We start from the raw sequence: 22,816 nt of genomic DNA on the forward strand, positions 1-22,816 counted from the left end.
TCGGAGATATGGGCCTTCCATGTGGTGATGAAGTGTTTTAACCTGCCTCCCACCTACACATCCTTTATCGCTTGTCCTTGAGACATGCCAATGTGGTTTTGGTGGTGGGCATCCTTGAATGCCTATTTTGCTGAACCCGTGCCATTTTCTGCCTGTTAGGTGATGTTGAAGGTGGTGAACTTCTAAAGCTAGATGCTTTGAAGGGACGAAAGGAACGGTTTTGTGAGTTACCCTTTCTGGAATTCTGAAATCTGTTGTAATGATCATCTCTCTCTCTGGCAAATTTTATATGATCTGTTTTGATATTTGAAAAAAGGAGAAATATAGTAAACCCCCACACTCTCTAATGATATTCAATTGATCAATAAATTAATATAATATTCTAATAAGTAGTTTATTCAGAACAAGGTGCCCGTGCTAGGATAAGAATAAATTACCTATAAATACTTGTAATAAGTTAATTCGATGCTTTTAAAAAATTCAAAATTCATTCTGGAAAAAATGAAAATGTAAAGCATCCACCAAGGGAATGATCGGGTGAAAAAATAAAAAGTATTATATTAATCAAGCCCCCTTTGGGTTGAGGCACATTAGTCTATAGAGAGGAACTGCTCAGCGAATCCAATGATTCCACTATACAGTTATGGGTGCCAGACTGCTCAGCAAGTCCTCCCAAAACCATCTAGGCTTAAACATAATAATTAATAAAGTCAATGAAATAAAGAAAATAATAAACTCCTGTAGCTGTCCCACCTCTGGTGGCAGGACAAAAGAACTGAAGGGTAGGGGAAGAGCCAGCACTATATATAGAGGAGTTCAGAAGTATGTCCTGCCTCCAGATGGGAAGGACAATGGTAACCCCTAACATCTGCACTGACAGGAAGAGAAAATACATTTATCAGCTTCAGTCAAGGTAAAAATGCTACTTTGCATACTTGTTTCATGCTATGTCTATATTTTTGATGAAGCTGACAATATATGACTTGGTTTGTGGTAGCATATAAGTGATAGCATCTGTTACTTTTGACCAGCTTTGAGTTCTTTAATAAATCTACTGTACGTCTGTCAGATATTCTAGTACTACTTTAGACATTCATTTTACAGTATATACTTTGTACTAAAAAAGATTAGAATTTTACCTATACATGAAAAGTTTAATAGACACAGTATTTTCAGCTGTTATAGGTTTGTCTCCATCTGTTATAGCAGGAAATACTGCCTCATGGGGACCATGCTCAAGAGCATAGAAATATTTCCTTTATTATGTTATACAGTGTAGAAGGTGAAAAAACTGGGAAGGGCCTTAAGTGACTGCTCTATGGAAGTTTAGCAAGGAATGTTAAAATGGGACCCTCTGAATAAACAAAAGAATTAATTAAAGAAAAGTAGGAGTTATAAGAGACAAGTCTGAATACAAGTGCATCCATAATTCTCAGGATACAGTGTTATGACAATACACAATAGATTTTTTCTATAACTGCTTGCTATTCTGTAGGACTATCTTTGCTTATGGTGCACAGGAATGATTATCCAAAAATACAGATGTCCATCAGAATCCTTCCTTTGTCTTTAGAATCCTTTATAATAGCATTGCAAAGTAAATGCTCCGATTAGGCCCATGCTCCTCACAATCAGTGTCTGGCCCAAATGCGCTATGTAACCACAGAAAAAACTGATTTTATGAGAGTCATTTTTTAGTATGCCTGTAGGAAATCTGCTGTTATTCGTGTGAACAGAAAAGCACAGAAAAAAACTGTTTTCAGTAACAACCACGTTTACAAAAAAAACCATCTAAAACCAATCAAAGGAGACCTAAAGCTAAACTAAGAAGTAGCTAGAAATGCTGTACATTATGTTTTTTGCTTCTGTACCAAATCAAGGCAACCACAGCCTTTTAGCAGGGAAGTTCTGTGTCTCCAAAGATGCCCCAGTAGCTCCCCATCTTCTTTTCTACTGATTCACTGCACATGCTCTGTGCTGATGTCAGTTACTGAGCTTAGGGACCAACTCAAAATATACAATATGCATAGAATATAAATTTTCACAATAAAAGGCTGATTAATAATTATTACAGATAATTATTACATGGCAGCTCAGAAATCAATGCAACTAGCATCAGAATTTAATAATCAGCCTTCTAGCACCAGCTTATAATACAGGTCAACTTCATTTTCTGCTTGATAATTTGTGACGACCCCGAAGCTTAGCTTCTTAACAACTGCTCAGAGCCCACTGAGCATGTGAGTGTCGCAAACATTTTTCAAGATGGTGACCCCCTGTGACAAGATTGAAATCCTGGATTTTTGTTGCTATTGAGAAGCTGAGTGTTTCGCTGGTGCAATAAGTTTAGTATATAAAATATGGCATTTTTAGCCATATTCCATTTAGGCTTCAATTCTCCTTTAAATGTTAAAGAAAAGTAAAGGGTTATTGCAGGGAGGGGTGCAAATTTGTGAATATAATCACTAATCAAAAATTCTTTGGAGCAGGCACTCAATATAAATATATTATATAATCACTAATGTCCGACTCCTGGCTGAAGCATATCTTTTCTGAAAAATGCACCAGCCTGGGTATTGTGCCGTCCAGTGTCATAACTACTGAGGGGCAGGCAGTGAGACTGCACCAGGGCCTGTCCCCCCATGGGGCTTGCCAGGAGGTTGTGCACATTGCTGCAAGGAGACATTCCAGGTGGTAATGGCATAAGGGGGGTTTTGCATTAAGCTCTATGACACTCTAGTTGTTACTGGCACCTACTAAAGTCTAAATAAACCCAATAGGCTTGTTTTGACTCAGATAAGGATTTTTTATATTTTAGTTTGTCTCAAGTACAAGTTACTGGTTTATTATTAGTATTATTTTTTTAGAGAAAAAGGAAATATATAAAAATTTGAATTATTTGGATAAGACTGAGTCTATGGGAGATGACTTTCCCATAATTCGGAGCAGATTAGATTTTCCATAGAGCTTAATTTTTAAAACAATCTACCCATAGGATATAATGGTTTATGCAAGCTTCAAACATGCGAGAAGGATCAGGCATGTCTGAGTTTTTAAACTATGTATTGTAGGTAGAAAATGTGTTACTATGAATCTCACATAGTTCAGCCAAGCAACTGTAGAGAACTACTCTTAACATATGTCAGTGTAAGCCATGTAGGTAATAAATTATTTTTAATGTCAACATATGCTTTCCATGTGTGCTAGTCTCCCACAGGAACCACCATTTTTTATATTTGAAAAGTTTGCCCTATTGTTATGTGATGCATGCTGTTTAATTTAAAATGCAAGTACATGTATGCACACTTTTGCTTTCCTATGCTATAATGTTTTACAAAATGCAAGAAAATCATAATAGTACTGCGCTGCATGCATTAAAGCCACAATAGTGGCAAGTCATTTTATTGCATTGCATAAAGTTTCCAGATATTTAACGTCCCTTGGTTGTACAGTATTTGGTCTGGACAATAGAAGAAGACTGGGACCTCAACATGCATATAAATAGCAACATCTGGAAAGCAGAGAACAACCTGGGAAAGGGACATTTTGTGGCCTGGCTAATCTGGCATCTGGCTAATCTGGATGACAAAATAAAACATAAACCATATATAACTTAAAGGAGAAGGAAAGTAAGCTTTATCAGAAAGGTATTTATAAATAAACCAGTAAACCCTCAAAGCAATGTTGAAAAGTAACACTGAATATCTTTCCTTCTATTGTGTACACATGGGCTTCAGTATTCAGCATAAACCTCCAGGGCTATGGCTTGAGCATGCATACGGGGGAATGTAATAAATGTTGCTACCAGAAAAACTATTTGCAACGTGAAAAGTTATGCCTTTGCGAGAACAAATGTTGCTTTGCGTGAATTTAATATAGCTTTTGCGAACCTGGTAACTGTTTAGTGACCACTTCCGACAGTAGAAGACCTTTGCAAATTTTATAGTTTGCGCCAATGCGCAGTCAATGTAATAAAACTTCTTAATGAAAAAGTCGTTATGTTTGCTCCAAAAGATTACGACACCTTCAAGCATTTCTTAAGAGTTCGCAATGCGCAATTAAAATTCGCAATGTAATAACAGTTTAAGGAACAATATTGCATTGCGAGATGTGGATTTTTAGTCTTATTGGTGCGAATTGTTTTGCTCTTTGCAACTTTAATTACATTCCCCTGTTAGCTTGCTCCTCTCCCCCCTCCCTTCTGCCCTTTCTGCTGTAATCTGAGCCCAGAGCTATGAGTGAGCAGTGAGAGACTCAGGAAGGAAGTGATGTCACACCAAGTGAAAATGGCAGCTGCTATGCTAACAAACAGAGAGCTTCTAGAGCTGGTTGTTCAGGTATGGTAAAGCATTCTACAGAAAAAATATAGCTTTCTATCTTGCACTAATGTGGCTAACCTATTGGCAATAAAATACCTCAGCAGCTTTCCTTCTCCTTTAAGCAATGCCTGGATATCTCCTTAGTGGTGGAAATATCTGTGGGACTAATACTAATACTAAAAATACTTATAATAAAAATGCTTATATTACCCCTCAAAGTAAAAGATGTACAGATTAGGAACCACTTAATCTATTGGGGTACAAATAGAAACAGCTGAGCATTCCATTCAGAATGCAAACTTGCTATATCTTTATGGAGGATTAATTCAGATCCTTGTTTTTCCTCATATTAAAATAATCCATAATAATCCATAAACTGTGCTGTTTAGTGAATCAAACATAAGAGGTTACTAATATGGAAAGTGCTTATATAAGATTATATAATAAATGGCAAATACTTTCGGATAGCCCTGTGTAACCTGATAGCTAATAAATGTTTTCGTGGATAGTTCATATCCCCAGTGGTGCAATTGCAATTGTAATTACTATGTTTTACTGTAGTAGTAAAAACAGGATGTTGACCACAAATTCTTACAGTTAAAAAAATATAAATATTTCAGTATGAAGACACTCTAGCAATCTACCTGATTTCCTTTATCTGAACCCTAACACAAAACTGCCAGTTGCAGTTAAATATGTTCTTTTAACTGCAGTCTTATTTTAAACAACATTGGTTTTCCAGACCCTGAAGCAATAAAGCACTAAAAGGTATTTTAATCAAGAAGTTTTGTTCACTAAACTGTTCATGTTTATACTGTAAACAGTGTGATTAATGAAATAAAACATCATTTATCATTACTGGGCAAATCTGCACTCAGGCAGTAACAAATGGCAACCAATCAAAAGTTTGACTTCATAGTTGCTGACTGAAATAAAGCTGGTTCCCTGATTAGTTGCTATAGGTTATTGTCCAGGTGCATTTAAGTAAATAAGGAGTTATTTCAAAACATCACTCAAACACGGGAGGCACATTTATTAAAGGTCGAGTTTTTAAAAACTCACAAGAACTCGAAATGTATTAAAAAAAAATCTCATTTCAAATTCGATTCAAGTTTTTTCTCCAAATAAAACTTGAATGTCAGGAAGGCTGCAAACAACTCCAAATTGATCCCAGGATGACTCCCATTGACTAAAACAACAATTCGGCACGTATTAGCTGATAGTCGAATTTTAGGTCTTAAAGGGCCAGATTATGATAAATCTCGAAAATCAAATTTTTTAAAAAAAAAGCAAATCAAATTTGAACAATTCCCTAGTCGAATTTGACAGTTTTGGCCATATAAAAACTTGAAATTCAAATTTTCAATTCGACCCTTGATGAATCTGCCCCCTAGTCACTAATCCCTGTGTGAAATAAACCAATAGCAACCAATAAGATGTGTGCTTTTAACCTAGTAAATGCTACCCGCTTAAGGTTGCTTTAGATGACTAGGCATGCAGCAAAGACTGCACATTTTTATTAGATAACCCTATAGCTGCATACTGTATGTTTTTAAGATGCTTATTTTTTTAAGCTAGTAACTATGTTTATTGCATTTTGCACCCTGGTCTTCTCTCACAACAAGATCAGTTCACTCAATACCTTTGCTTTTTAGATGAATATATGTTTGCCTCTGCTTGACAGTACTGTATTCATGAGGTGGGGTGGGTGTTTAAGGCATGTAGAAATCCACAATCCAACTTACTACCCACCCCCTTAACTTGCAAAGGTGCAGTGTCTTTTTGCACCTAATAGGGTGTTATACTAATCTGGGGCATTAATAAAATAAGCTCAGCAAAAATATATCCCGAAGCTTCAAATCTATGCTAGAGATGCAACAAAGATAGAGGAGATATGCTACACATCTGGTAGAATTGGTACACTATACAACGTTTCTGGCTAGCTGCAAGATCATTGATTACAGAGGTCACTCAACAAAATATTCCATTATCCCCTGAAACAATGCTGTTAAACCTACAAGACAAACTTCCAAATAAGAGCCTGGAAATGCTGATCTTATTAAACACCTGTAAACTCCTGATAGATGGAAACTAGAAAAAAAGGACGTTCCAAATATCTACCAAGTACCAAAAGAAGTAACTAATAACTTAGAATGTGAAAAAGCAGTGCCAAGTGGTCTGAGAGAGATAAGAATAATACAGGATTTAGATTTATAGTTAGATCTTATTCCTTAGAGAATAAAGGTACAATGTATGTATTTGTTGAAAAAATGCAATAAATAAAGAGAAAAAATCAAATATCACATCTGATATTTATCTCATGATAACTCAACAAAGGGCATTTTGGAATTGGAACTGGAGTTGGTTTTTTGGATAAATGGTTATATCAAGAATCTGTATGAAAGTGATAGCATGTAAACTTGCTCTGTCAAAAAATAGCCACTGTTTCATTATTTAAGGGGAAATATACTGTAGAATGTGAGCGGAAAGAATTTGAAAATGATCTAAAATACCACTGCTTATCCACGTTATACCAATGCTTGTCCAAGTTATTTCTCTTATTATTTCTCTTATTTTGCTGCTGTTTGTTTTGCTTCATTTCTTATAATTGTTCATAATATGGAGCACTGTGCCATAAAACTGTGAAAAATATTTAAAAATGATAAAAAGGAGGATTGTTTTGCTGCCAACATTGATTTTTGGTAGCTCAGTTAAAGTACAGTACAGGTATAGGAAACCCGATATCCAGAAAGCTCAGAATTACAAAAATGGCTGTCTCCCATAGACTCCATTTTATTCAAATAATCCAAATTTTTAAAAATTATTTCCTTTTTTCTCTGTAATAATAAAACAGTAGCTTGTACTTGATCCCAACTAAGATATAATTACTCCTGAATTTCTAGTAGACTTAAGGCATGAAGACCCAAATTACGGTAAGATCCGTTATCCGGAAAACCCCAGGTCCCGAGCATTCTGGATAACAGGTCCCATGCCTATATAGTGATATGCACTGTGGATGCTACTGTGTTAGGCACACCCCACTGAATGTAATCATTAAACTTATACACAGTCATGTCCACTAAAAAAAAAAGATCAGGCCTGGGTGCTATTCTGTGAATGCCATGCAGCCATCTATGACTACAGCCCAACAATCCTTTCTGGAAATCACTACTGTATTGAGACAGCGCAAAGAATCTCAGGGGCATAAGGAAATTATGGTGCCGCTCAAACAATAGTACCCTGGGCTGGTGCACTGGAGTTTAAGGTTAGTGATTATGTGCTCTGTGGTTGTCTAATTCTGAACAAATAGAACAAGACTTGTCCTCTAAATAACATTTAGAGCTTTTAACTATAAGGTTCTGTACCTAAGGATATTGATGCCTCACCAACCTCAACACAACTCCCACCCACTCAACACCACAATACTCAATTACACCAACAGCCACTTCCAGGACCACTCCTGCTTGCCAGCAGCAGATGGGTATCATGTAGGGAACAAAAAATTGGGAGGGGAAATGCACCCACAATCTAGGCACCTGCCTATGCTGCCAACCCGTGCGGGTAAATCAGTCAAAAATGTGGAATATTGTATAGTACAGTGTAGGAAATGGCAGTGCCATATTTTGGACATTTCTGTATAACAGGTTTCCAGATAAGAGATCCTATACAATCTTTTAGTCATGGGCAAATGAAAAATAAGCAGTTCAAGATGAGCTTTTTTTAAATACTTATAATTCATGGATTGGTATTTTGTTCTAATTACAATAGTGGACTTCAGTTAATTTTTTTCAGCACTGGTAACTTCTGAAGCCCAAGTCCAGTTGCACACCAATCATCAAAAGAGGCAGGAATGAAGCAGAAGTGCAGGAGCATGTTTGGATCTTAATGACTTGCCTTAATATGCTCTCTGCAGCATGTCCATTTTAGAATACATGCATTTGTAGGTGCATTTCTAAATTACACCTTGTGACTCAACTGAGACCTATTATCTCATCAGTATCAGAGATTGAACATGTTATTCACTTGACACATGGAAAAACTGCCATAAATAGACATTAGTATACTCCTTTAGTCTAAAGTCGTACTTTGTGTTTTATTTGCCAGTGTTTCTCCACTAGAAAAAAAAAACATGCCTTTATTGCTTTAGGAAGTGTAAACTGTAGTTGTTCTTATATTATTGGGGAGAACAGTTCTTGTTCCAAGAGAGGTATGTATTCTTATGTGGATTGTGCTTAGTGAAGCTTTCTCATAATATATAACATCTTTGTCTTTTTATTATTACAGAATCTGTGTGCCCAACAAGAATTCCTGTGGCTGCTCGAGATGAGAAAGGATTTGATATACTTTTAGGACTGGGCATAAATAAGAAAAAAGCTAAAAGAGTTGAAGGTTCTAGACCTAGAAACAAAGCTTATGAAATAACTTCCCAGATCGACCTCACAGAATTTACAGGGTGATTACATGCTCTTGTTATATGGTTATATGGTTTATATGACATCCTAGTCTGTTTTGAGTAGTTTAAAATGATGTAAAATTAAGATCACTGGATAGGATTTGCCTGTTTCCACTATTGCTTGTTTAGTTTTACAGTTACTTTGGTTTCTACATATGTCTCAATTAGTGCACATATTCAAACGGATATATGTTGGCTATATATTCAGGGTAAAAAAGCATCACTGATTCATCTACGCTTGGAAAACTTGTTTGTAGGACTTTTATTATCAAAAAATGTATTTTAGTTGAAGTGGGAATTTTTTTATAAGGGACTTCAAACTGATGGCCGGGGGGGGGGGGAGTGCAAAGTGCAAATTTTATTCAAGGGCTCATAAGCCTTTAGTTGCGCCACTCTTGCATTTGAACAACTGATGGACTTTATAGAAGAATACTTCCCATATAGCCCTTTTGCATAATATTACTACATGGTGGCAAAGGGGTGGATGAAATTAAGGAAACAATACTGATGGCCTAGAAGATGAAAGCAGGTGGGAATTTGAGAGAAAACATTATCATTCTTTCTCTCTCCTTCTTGTACATCCTCTGGGCTCAGACATCCTGAACTAAAAGTTTTCTGAGGCCCTTATAATTCTGGAAGTTCTTGTTCCCATGTATCATAAACATTCTCTGAAGTAGGTGCCAGCTATGCCAGCTATTTTGTTCTCAGTGGTCTTCAGTATAAATATATTTAATGAATAACATTACTTACAATGTGAGTAGAGAGTTTATTCACAGTATCTAATGTTAAAACAGGAAGATTATTTGTGAATGTAGTAAGTTAGTCAGTATTAATATTGCACACAAACTGAGATATGTGTATATATATATATATATATATATATATATATATATATATATATATATATATATATATATATATACAAAAAATGAAGAACAGCACCAAGGGTCTTTGCAAAAAAACTTTTTGTATGATTCTTGGTGCTGTTCTTCACTTTTTGTACATGCTTTGGTTTTACGTGCACAAGGGCAGCTACAAGGTAGCTTTATGGAAGTTGGTGCTGTCCAGTACATAATATATATATATATTAATATTGCACACAAACTGAGATATGTGTATATATATATATATATATATATATATATATATATATATATATATATATATATATATATATATATATATATATAAAAAACTTTTTGTATGATTCTTGGTGCTGTTCTTCACTTTTTGTACATGCTTTGGTTTTACGTGCACAAGGGCAGCTACAAGGTAGCTTTATGGAAGTTGGTGCTGTCCAGTACATAATATATATATATATATATTCCATGGTTCATCAGCACACTCACCAATCATAAAGTCTCTGCCGGTTGCTGCCCATGAATTGCTTATCACTCTGGTAGAAAGCACTCACAGCAAGCCATTCAGTGGCAAAACAGGTTCCACCTTCATATCTATACGTTTCGATTTACATGCGTAAGTGCCTCCATCAACCAATCCGCATATAACATCAATTACTAAATTATCATATAAACAATGCATCATAAAGTGATATCCCCTTATATATACTCAATATATTTTAGTATATCCCAATAAACCATATCAGACTAAAATTAACCCCAATGTAAAGCCCATAAATTAACCTATGAGACCAAATTCAGAATGGCCATATACTGTATACAGTACCTCTCACAACTACTATATCTCGGCATTATATCCCTCATATCAACCGGGAAATAAATTAGATTCATATTCTATAGTTCATATTCACGTAATAAATCTCTATCACAATTAAATATCTATATAATCTATCCTGGCCATTATCCACCATAAATAATAACCATTTCTAAAAATATCCACGTAAAAAACAGATACAGGTATACACCACCAACAACAGTAATAGAGTATATGTTGGTCAATAAGAAATATTCAAGACAAACATGGTATAGGTTAAGATAAGTTAAGGGGACTGAATAAGATGTACCTTCTATCATGCTTTTTATGAACTGGTTCCCTTAATATGATAATATGACTCACTATGCTACTAGTTGAAATTGATGGTATGTGATATCAACAACAATAGTGATCATATTTTGAGTGATGTTTACAGGATTTTATAAATGTATAAATCTAAATATAAACATTTTTTAGATATAACTTATCTTAACCTATATATTTATTGACCAATATATACTGTTGTATATAGTCTATTATATTTGGTGGTGGTATATATCTGTTTTTTACGTGGATATTTTTTCAATTGGTTCAACTGGTTTTTATTTATGGTGGATAATGATAATGGATAATGTAATGTGCAAAGGTTCCCCTCTTCCACCTCCGTGCCTGCCTTTAGTCCTCGTAAACATCATTTCTTGGTCACCCACACAGATAGCAGGATAGCGTTGCAATTTATGTCCGACTTGGGGGTGGGCAAAGTTCTGTACACTATTTTTTTATGTCTGAAACTTTGTGAAAAACCTTGTTATTATTGTTTATAACAAATTGATAAAAATAATATGGTTCTTACAAAACACATTTGCTTTATTAAATGTATTTAAATGTGCCATCCTTTAAATTACAGAAATGTCTTTCCAGAAGGTCTTCCTCCTTCTTATGTATTTATTTCCACCCTGAGATTCAAAATTAAGAAGAAATGGGATCTATGGAGAATATTAGCTCTAGATGGTACCATACAAACTGCTGTTTCTTTAAATGGGGAAGAAAAAACGTTGTCGTTTACTACAACCAACGAAGAAAATGGTACCCAGGCTATTACATTTACTACACCTGGTGTTAAGGTAATTTATTTTATACTTGTGTATCATAAGGGTAGCAATATGTAATTGATTCAAGTTGTATTTATATTGTTTGTATTATGAAGATATATATTGGAGAAACATCTCTATTTTGATTTGGAGTGTTTTTTTTCCATGATTATTTGTAATTAATTTTTAATTTTAACTTTAATTTGTCAATTGAATAACTGCTGCTTTCTGCTGCGACTATCTTATAAGTAAGAGAAATCCACTGATTCCTAAATTGCTTGATTTGTTTTGATAATGATGGCTACCACTTGGTAAAAATACTGAGCAGCTTCAAATTTACCAAGAGGTTCTCTGTTATTTTAATAGTGAAAGATGTGGGTCAATGAATAGTGAAATGGTGTGGGTCAGAGTAAAGGGATAGATCTAGTAAGTTGTTCAAAGAAAAGGTTCAATGCTCTTGGTCTTTTGCAGAAGAGAAAATATGATTGTTACCAGTGCTACCATCAAAAATCTTGGAGCTCCATACTATTTACTTAAAAAAAAGACTATATAGCATGCCTGGTCATACTCCTGATGATCCCCAGCACTGCCCCATTACATTCAAACATGCCCATGATCTGAAATGATCAGTGTTTTAAACCTTTGTACATAAACTACCTCTATAACATTCCTCACACTGCAAGCTACAAACAATTCTACACTCTGTATTTATTTATAAACAGAAATTGTTTGACGAAGAATGGCACCAAATTCGACTCTTGGTAACAGAAGAGGATATTACACTGTATGTGGATGACCAAGAAATTGAGACAAGAAAACTACTCCCAGTTATCGGCATTTATATCAGTGGACAGACACAAATAGGAAAATACCCTGCTAGAGAAGAATCAGTTCAGGTAAGTGTAAAAATGTGTTAGGTGTGTTCAAGTGTCAATCATGTCAAATATGTGTCTTTTATTTATGTAAAAATATTTTTGTGTATTTAATTTAGCTTTGGTTTGAACAAAAATCCACGTACTGCATAAGTCATGCACTAAGCTGTGCAGTATCAGTTTTTACAACATGATGTATTTGATGAAGTGGCTTAAAGTAACGTTGGGTTTATCAGATTGAATTTCCTAGCAATATCAACAATTTCCATATTTGATTTGTGATAATCACAATCACAGATTGCTGCACTGGTTCATTGTCAGTTCATAAGTTATACTGAAGTAGGCACAAGTTGATGTCATATGACTCTTTAAAACTTTTATTAATCATATACCCCTACTTTACTTTATAAGGATATTACAGGCCACTTGTGTGTGTGTGTATATATATATATATATATATATATATATATTTTAACTTCGAGTGAATAGGCTGTATCCATGACCCATGATAAATGGGTCATGTATCCATGACCCATGATAAATCTGCCCCATTATGTTACATAGATTCAGTAATTAGTTATTTATAGGGCTTAGGATCTAATGGTTCTACCCATCATCCCTTTAGAAGGGAGTCAATGACCAATAGTTATTTGTAGAGATTAAAAAACTAAATATTTGTTATTTTAGGTTGACTGGTACTCCTTGTTTAGGAATGTTAGTGGGAATCTTATTTGGACCTCTGGTATACTGAGGTATACTGTGCAACATTGTTGTTTTTGTATGCCCACCTAGGGGTTGGGTGGGTTGTGTAAATTAGTCCATGGCCCTAGGTTTCTGAGCCCTGTCTCTAGGTTAAGAGGGTAGGCATTAGGAATATTTGTTTAAATCTCCTTCCCCAATACTAATACAGTTTATTATAAAAACACAAGCAATCACTTTATGTAATGCATTTTACTTTCTCAACTTCAAAGAAAGTTATTTAAAACAGCTTTAAGAGGTTTAGGAAGTTCTGTAACTGCTGGACTGTTCTTTTTCAGATTTCACAGGCGGTGCCATTAATTAGAAAATATCAACAGTAGAATTATAAACGGTTAATCTTTATAATTAGAGGGTATACAAACATCAGGAGAATCTAGTCATAAAGTCCAGAAATATTAGATTAGGCAGAATGACTGATGCAAGTGTATTTGATTTTCTAGACCTCCCTATGTGCAGAATTCTGAATCTTTTACTACAAGAATAAGACAACATTCTATTGATAACTGAATATAGTTAGAGGTGTAGGGCACTATATTTCACATACATAGATATATGCAGATTAAAAACGGGTGTCCTAAAGACAATGAAATATCAGTAAAACAGTGAAATATCCTTACACATATCCTTACACATTGTACAATATTTACATTGTACAATATTTTCCGGATCAAAAATATAAAAGCAAGATATTAACATATTTAAAGTTCCAATACGCAAAGGTAAATGGTTTTAAACTTTTAACAACTGCTAGCCTAGTGCGTAACCACAAAAAAAGAGTAGACTGGATAAAAAACGAAGTGTAGTGGCTTTGTGGATATTTTTATATTACAGGCCAGATGTCAACAAATTAAAGCAGGCTCTGTTGTTCCTGTACAATTTCCAGAAAAAAAATCACTTCTAACATAAAAAGCCTTAAAAAGACTATTTCCAATTGTAACCATATTATTTTAAACACATGCAAATAATTTAACATGCCCTAAAATACCACAATCCTGAGGGAGAAATCCTGTGGGTTACATTTAAGGGATTTGCAGGGTTTCAAAAATACACCAAGAACAATAGATTTTCTTCTTTGCAGAATATAGTGTTAGGGTAAAGATATGTGAACGTCAGGCAGTTTGGATTGCAATTTTTTTCATAGGTTTTTCCAAGGCATTTGGCTAGGTTTCCTAATGCATATTCTGTCCAGTAATGTGGAGGAAGCAATACAAACAGTTACAGATGTGTAACTGTAGCTAGCAAAGGAGAAACCCATTTTCCTGTTTACTTATTTTTATTATGTATATATACAGTTCATATTAATATTATATGGAAACAGATGTTGCCCTAGGCTTGCCAGAGTAATACAGACCCAAACTATCTACAGCCTGCCATCTGCTTTTGTCTTAAGACTCCAAGACTGAATGCCTAATCCTTACCCTAAATTTCTTGGCAAACACTAAATGCTAAATGTAAAAGAATGGGTAAAACCCTAACCCTTAAAACTGTTAAGAAATGTATTATGGGCAGCAACAGACTATGGATGTTTCCATTCCTGAATTACTTGGCTATGCTTTTGGATAAAAGACATATATTTACTGTTGGCATGAATATAATGCATAGAAAACGTAGGAAATTCAAGGAACTTTAGCCTTGATAGGTACTGTATATATGAATGAACTGACCCTTTCCTTCTCCTGTAGCCACTGTTCGGTATCATGTAACGATTAGTGGCTATGAGAAAATTGCATCTAATTAAGCAAATTATCATGAATGTGTTTCTCGTTCGTGATTTTTCAATTCATATATAATATAGTTATATTATATATTGTTATATTATATAATAAATATTTTAATATATTAAAAAGATATGCTCCATATTAGCCATTACTGTATTAGTATCTGACATGATAAATCAGTCTGTTATCGTTTCAGCCCTTTGTATTACAGCAAATGTTGTAAAAATGCAGAAACATGAAAGATATGAGACAGATCTAAAAATAAAAAGTTTAAGACTGAAAAAACTGTACTGATCAGTGTGTAGGTCTGTAAAATATTTATAACTTTGTACTGTATGTCTGATTTTAAAAGCAACCCCCTTTATTTTGTGTATTGTTCATAGTTTTTCAAGATAGTCAAGTTCATTTTTTGAATTTTTGTTATAATTTGTTCAAATGTGAATATGGATCTTGATGTGGGCTTTGGCTGTTTGTTAGGATTAGAGGTAAAGTATTTGTGATATAGGAATTTAAGGGGTATTATATCAATTATTTGAGATCATGACACATCTTGATTAGCTGTTGATCACCTCAGTAAGGGTGTAACTTGTACCAGCACTCGGATACTTATTAAACACTGGTATGTTTCAGCAAGAGTACTCAGAAAGAGCTGTGGAGTAAAATTTCCTACAATATTACAAAGATGGAAAATAAGTCTAATTTGCTTCATTTATATTAATGGAATTATACGCGTATTTTCCTGAGTAGTCAGTTGAAGACCTAGGGGCAAATTTACTGAAGGGCGAAGCGACTAACGCTCGCGAAATTTGCCAGCGTGTCGCCAATTTACTAATGGTCACTGGCGTAACTTCGCTAGCAAAGGATATAGACTCTAGTGCTACTTTGCACTCTTACGCCAGGTGAAGTTTCGGTCTTTCGAAAGAGCGTTACTTCGCAAATTCACTAAGATGCAGATTTTACTGAACGTTACTTCTGGCGCCAGACTTGCCTTTGCCGCCTCAGACCAGGCGAAGTGCAATAGAGTAGATAGGACTTCCTCAAAAAACAGTTGAAAAGTCCCAAAAAACGCTGGCAACTTTTAATTTTTCAGAGTGATAGGCTGCAAAAGATCGTACATTTTTTCTGGGATACCCGGCTTCCCACTACATTTCCTAACATATGGCACATAAACTATACACTGGGCTCATGTGTAGGGCAATATAACAACTCTATTTTATTAATATTAATTTTATTTATTAATTTTATTAATTCTATTTATTTTCCCTCGGGTTGTGTAGTGTAATATATTTGCTTCAACATATACATCCATTCAACTTTAACTTCCCACCGAATGCAAACTAGCCAACGCTAGCGCAACTTCGCTTTGCTTGCTGCAGTAACGCTAGCGCAACTTTGCCAGAGTTTGGCGCCCTGGACGCAATTTCGGATTTTAGTGAATTAGTGTTGTCCTGGCAAATCTATGCCTAGTTAAGTGTTGCGATGTGAGCAATGCCGTCGCTGGCGAATATTCAGAGGTTAGTGAATTTGCCCCTAAAGTGGAAGAGATGGGAGTATTTAGACCACCTTCTAGTTTCCATCATAATGAACACAATACAGTAGGTTATTTGTTTTCATTCATTGTACTGCTTTTTACCCATTTCTTTGAAATTGTAAAAACACAAAAAAAGAGTAATTCAGAGGCCCTTTCATTAAACAGGAAAAGTCGTCTGGCAAAACTGCAGCATGATCTGCAATCAACCTATTTGGCTGAGCTGTAGGAAATTTAAGAGAAAATGCCAGTGATTACTTAACCATATTATGTATTTCTTAAATGTATATTTTGGCATGCATACACACTAACGTTTATATAGATTTATTTATGTGAGAAGTATTCACGCAAGCATCCAAATATATCAATTCCTTCACTATGCTATTAAGCAAATACTAATTTAAAACATTTATGATGATCTATCATAGTAACTTTAAAGCTGTTACAGCATAACATTCTACCTCTAGGAATACAGGTAGAGGTGGAAAAAATGTATGACTAATGGAAGAGGTAGAAAGTAATGCAGGAGTCACACATGACAGATTTGTAGTACTGCAGAAGGTATAAGAGGTATGGAAGACAGTGGCATGAAGGAGAAGTATAGAGTGGTGAAAGAGGTAGCAGAGGTAAAGGACAATACAGCAGGCATAAAAATGAAGACTGCAAGTAGAGACAAGATCTTTAAAATTCTCTATATCTGAATTCTGGTTTGTATGAATTTTTCATATTTATTTGAATATAGCAATGGTTTTCTAGGAAACCAATAGTTCACTTTTTTATTTCCTTTTCTTAACCATCCACTTGGAGTGGTGTATTTATTTGTTTAGTTGTCTTTCCATGTCCTTGTTTTATGGAGGACAGTGTTATCCTGTTTGAGTCTTGTACTCTAACCTGCTTTTAGACATAATGCATTCTATATGTTTATTGAAAATTCAATAAAATGTTGCCAAAATAGAAATAAAGACCAGTGCAGAATGCAGAAGGTAGCAAACCACAAAGCAGGCATTTCCTATGCAAGAGAAGTAATAAAAAATGCAGCTAGGATTAGAGGCCAAAAGATTAACTAGCGGCTATGGATCATGGTATTGTCAAAATCATTAATAATTGATGGTCTTTGCAGTGCTTTGCTGCACACTTGTGCATGTTACAAAGTACAGTTTTGGAAACATAGAATTTCATTCTTAACAGTAAATCATATCTTGATATATTTTGCCCACAACTGTTTTTTTTAATAAAGAATTCTTTTTTCTAAGAAGCTGTGGTTTAAACATTTTTTCCCAGCTGTCAGGAAGGAAAATTTTCCTGAAAGTTTTCAGAAAAGTCTTTTTAAATAACTGACACATCACAAAGCCTGTACTAATTTGATCAGAGTATCAGTTCATTAGAATATGTTTCACTACTTTACACAGATGACCTTAATTCTGTGCTTTTGTTCATCATTATTGCAATTCAGTGCTGGTGCATTAACAATGTAGAAAAACTCTTTCCTCATTGTAATGAATTGTTTTAGTGTAGAAAATAGCTTTGTAAATGTAATGTTATCTGTAGTTTTCTACTAATATCCCCAAAACACTTAAGTCTTTTCACACAAGAAATTCAGTGGGGCGCACGGGGGAAATCTTTCGCTATCCAATAGCTATTAAATATGTACTCAATCCAATGAGTGTAGCCATATAACTTTTCCAAATAAGCTCAGACAAATTTAGTGGTCTTTTCCCAATGAAGCAAAACCAAATATTCCAAAAGAACAACCAAAGGGGATCTATTTTTGTGCAAAAATTTTTGTGTTGCAGTTACTGCATAATAACCAATAAATGCATTAGCAATATTTACAAGTGCGTTCTCTCTTACTAGTTACTGGCCAAAAATATGTTGTGTGCTTTTCAATGCTACGCTTGCATTTCCACAAACAGAGTTTGAGCTTGAATGTTTGAATATAGTCTTTAAACATCTCCAGATTAAACCATATTCAATTATTCAATCACTTTCTGGTTTCAGGCCCTCCTCCTATACTCTGAGCCCAATTTATCAATATGCTTCTTAACCGAAACACAGCTTCTCAACCAAAACTCAACCGAAATGCTTTCTTTAAACCAGCAAGCCTGTTATTCCTGAACAAAACAAGTGAATCTAATGTGATTGTTGGGGTATATATATATATATATATATATATATATATATATATATATATATATATCATCATACAGTCATACAGCTTCTTGTTGCAAAACAATCCTTGAACTGGAATGAAGTGTCAGACAGGGCTTTAAGAGCATAATAAAGCATTTTTAAGATATTGAAGGATATCAAACAAAGGAAGGTGATTGCCTCTATTGGTGTTGCATGCAAATTTGAAAAAAGAAGCCACACATTTTTTTAAAAGGAAAAGTTATGTTGCAAATAAATACACTAGGAGATGTCTTTAGGGCAAAGTTTTCAGGTAAGCCAGATCCTAGGGCCAAAACAATGTAGAACAGCCAAATGCATTAGAATATATCAAGTCTACTATCTATAGAACCAGAATATGCACAGCGTTGATATTTTGATATACTGCATACTACTTACATTTTTTTAAGAAATATTCAAATTTGCATTGCTTAATGTCTGAGATGCAAGATGATTGAATGGACATTGCTTGTTTTACAGTTTACTCTACAAAAGTTGAGAATTTATTGTGATCCAGAACAGAATAAGCGTGAGACAGCTTGTGAAATTCCTGGAACGGTAACTATTAACTTTTTTTGACTTCATATATTTTAGTATGGAAAACAGACATGATTACTAAATGAAAACTATGCATATCCTGTTTTTATATAATCAGTATAGTAACTGACTTTATATTTGTGTGAATAAAAGGAGAAAGTATAACTATATTACTATTGCAGAGTTTCCCTTGCTTAGATAAAGGTATTTCTAAAACAAACAAAGCAACAAAATCTACATGGCAATGTCAATCATGTGTAATTACCCCCTCATAACAAATAAAGCTGGGGTTAATTATTTAAAATTGTGAATGCTTTAGCATTATTAAACATTAACTTTTGGTAAAATGTTATTATGATGTCTGAGGGTCAGAAACCACAATAACCACGAAGCAGGTTCTTTGTAAGGCTCAATTTTTATTATTCTTATTATTTAGCCAGAGCCTAATCTCTTCATTTTACAAATGACATTCAAATTATTACCTCACTGCAATTTTACCAACCAGGTATTTATGCCATGTCACACCCACTGCTAGTTTCTATTAATGATGATATGAAATGTGAATTACTTCTTCAGGCTCTTTAGTTATAACTACTGTTGTGTCATCCTACTTGATGGTTAGTGAATGGAAGAGCACTCCAATTCACAAGATCTCCAAGTTATGGATAAAATGATGGAATTAAGCGTGTTTGTGTGTGTGCAGATGTGTGAAAGTAATACATATTGTATTTTTTTCTTTCAGAATGGAGAGGTATGAATTTGACTTCTTTTTACAGCGTATAAGATAAAAAGTCAGAGGTTTGAAGCTTGCTTTAATATAAAATCCCTTTATGATGTTAAGGAAAATCCTAATCCAAAACAAACTGGAAATACATAGCAACATATTAGGTAAAGTTGAAAAAAACATGTTCTACCTTTTTGCTTAAGGAGTGGAGCCTACTAACTGGTAGTTGATCCAGAGGAAGGCGAAAACCCCCTACCTGAAGCCAGGAATTCTTTTTGATTCCAAAGAGGGCAATTGGGCCAGTCACTAGACATACTAGATTTAATTCAAATTTCTTTGTAGTTTTCCACTTTCTAAAACAGCATCCAAAGCTTTCTTGAAATTATTTAAGGTATCCGCCTACAGCCTCAGTGTGACAGTTCCACAACTTCACGGTCCTCAATATAAAGAAACCTTTCTCCATCTTAAGACTCTAATCTGAATGATGGCCTTGTGTTCTCTGGAAGGACCTAGTGGTGTACAAAGCCTCAGAGAGTGTACTGTTTGGTCCCCTCGCATATTTATACTAACTAATCATATTCCCCTTAAGCACCTCTTCTCCAGTGTAAACAACCACAACTTAGCCAACCTTTCCATAACTGAGATTTTCCATTCCCTTTATCAACCTTGTAGCTCTTAGTTTGGTCTTTCTCTTTTTCATTAATATCCTTTTTTAAAGGAAAAATCAACCTGTGGGGAAAAAAATCCCATACCCCCCCACTCCAGGTAGACCTCCCTCCCTCCTCCCCCCAGGCTAACTGCCCCTCCCAGGGAAATGGCGCATACTCCAGACTTATCCCTCTGTGCAGATTCTTACAGCGAAGTTCCACGCGTCCATCTTCTGTGTCCTCGGTAAACTGACTGCGAGATTGGCAATTTCCGTGTAATTCCGTGGATATGCAGTCGCGCAAACTGCTCCAAATGCGAATGCGCAGAAATACCGCTCTCGCAGTCAGCTTACAGAGGACACAGAAGATGGACGCGTGGAACTTCGCTGGAAGAGTCTGCGCCGAGGGGTAAGTATGGAATATGGGGCATCTCCCCGGGCGGGTAGTTAGCCTGGGGGGAGGAGGGAGGGGGGTCTACCTGGGGTGGGGGGTACGGGTTTTTTCAGGCTGAATTCTCCTTTAAGACTGCATTCTGTATATTCTATATGGGGTCTTACCAATACTTTTTAAAGAGGTAGTCTGACACTTTCCTCCTATTAATCTATACCCCTTTTAAAACAGACCAATACCTTGCTGGCCCTAACTAAACCCTAAAAATGAATATGGCAAAAAGTGCCATTTTTTACTTACTGAATTTATTGCACCAGCCTAAAGTTTCAGCTTCTCAGTAGCAGCAATGATCCAGGACTTCAAACGTGTCACAGGGGGTCACCATCTTGGAAAGTGTCTGCGACACTCACATGCTCAGTGGGCTCTGAGCAGCTGTTGAGAAGCTAAGCTTAGGGGTTGTCGTAAATTATCCAGCAGAAAATGAGGTTGACTTGTAATATAAGATGATGCTACAAAGGTTGATTATAAAATTCTGATGCTAATTGCACTGGTTTCTGTGCTGCCATTTAGTAATTATCTGTATTAATTACTAATCAGCCGTATATTGTGACATTTATTTTCTATATGTGCTGTAAATTGTAAGTCGTTCCCTAACTCAGTAACTGACAGCAGTACAGAGCATGTGCAGTGAATCAGCAGAAAAGAAGATGGGGAGCTACTGGGGCATCTTTGGGGGCACAAATCTTCCCTGCTAAAGGGCTTTGGTTGCCTTGGGCTGGTACAGAAACCCAAAACATAATGCTCAACATTTCTGGTCTACTTCTTTAGTTAAGCTTTAGTTCTCCTTTAAAGCCAAAACGAAAAGATCAATATGCTGTTCTAATTTTACCATATTTGCAATGATTACTATGCATACTTACACAATGAAGTCAGCCATTGATTGGACACAAACTCTTGTTCTATCTATTTGTGCCCCTTTTCCATATATTATCATTATCTATATCCAGCTTCCTATTCTTTGCATGTAAAATTTCTGAGCCCCTGAGTCCCTGCACAAAGCCCCAATCCCTTGGATTCTTCTGTGTGGTGAAGTGTTGTTCATGCTGAAGCTGACACTAATTTACTGCCCAATATGATCCATCCATAGTTTGCTTCATTAATACCTGTGCCCTTACTTACATACCTGTGCACTTTGTTAGCTTTCGCCCCTTAAAACACATCTGTAGACACTTTGTAGTGCTTTCCAGTAATTGTAACAGAAGAAATAACCTAAGCCTGATTATCAGCAAGTGTTCTGCTCTCTGTGTTCCTCTAACTGCTGTTATAACTACTTTTATTGCCAAAAAGCCTCTAGAGATTTGCTGGGCTTGTATTAAAAGTATGCAAAATATGTAAAGCTGAATATTTTTCAGTTTTGGATAATTCAATTCATATGATGCCCATTGGAATATGTAATTTGTAAGCCCAGCACTGGCCTAACCTCTGTGTAAACTGAACTACTTTTAAATGCTTAAAAACAGTTATTAAAGGATATTTAGAAAAATACAGTTTCTCTTTTTCACTTTTCAAAGTGTTTAAATGGTCCCAGTGATGTTGGCGGCACACCTGCTCCTTGTATATGTCCTCCTGGAGAAAAAGGAGACCCAGGCCCAAAAGTAAGTTGGTTTCAATTTACCCTAATCATTTGAAATGCTGTTTAATTTGAGAACTGCTAAACTTAGGTTGGATCCAGAAAGGAGTCATCCATGCAGCACTTAAAAAAGGGGATTTTCTTAAAGAACATCCACTAATCACTCAGGGTTTGCCAAGTCCTGATGTCCATAGCTTCCCTATACTAGACTTTTATTCACACTAGAAGAATATTTACTCAAATATATATATAATTTCACTATATTTTTCACCTACAATTCAGAATTTTTACAGAGTGAGTTTTATTTA

At 35.2% G+C, this 22,816-nt stretch overlaps 1 protein-coding gene across 1 annotated transcript in view; it reads left to right on the top strand.

Moving 5' to 3' along the window:
* The window catches only part of col21a1.L (collagen, type XXI, alpha 1 L homeolog), a 93,501-nt gene that overhangs the window by 24,262 nt on the left and 46,423 nt on the right, over positions 1 to 22,816 (top strand). The window contains 6 exon segments of the mRNA NM_001094389.1: positions 8,604 to 8,772; positions 11,354 to 11,570; positions 12,260 to 12,433; positions 19,061 to 19,138; positions 19,860 to 19,868; positions 22,450 to 22,533. Of these exon segments, the coding sequence (NP_001087858.1) occupies positions 8,604 to 8,772; positions 11,354 to 11,570; positions 12,260 to 12,433; positions 19,061 to 19,138; positions 19,860 to 19,868; positions 22,450 to 22,533 (731 nt within the window).

The sequence above is a fragment of the Xenopus laevis genome, chromosome 5L, assembly GCF_017654675.1.
Source record: "Xenopus laevis strain J_2021 chromosome 5L, Xenopus_laevis_v10.1, whole genome shotgun sequence".
Classification (NCBI taxonomy): Eukaryota; Metazoa; Chordata; class Amphibia; order Anura; family Pipidae; genus Xenopus; species Xenopus laevis.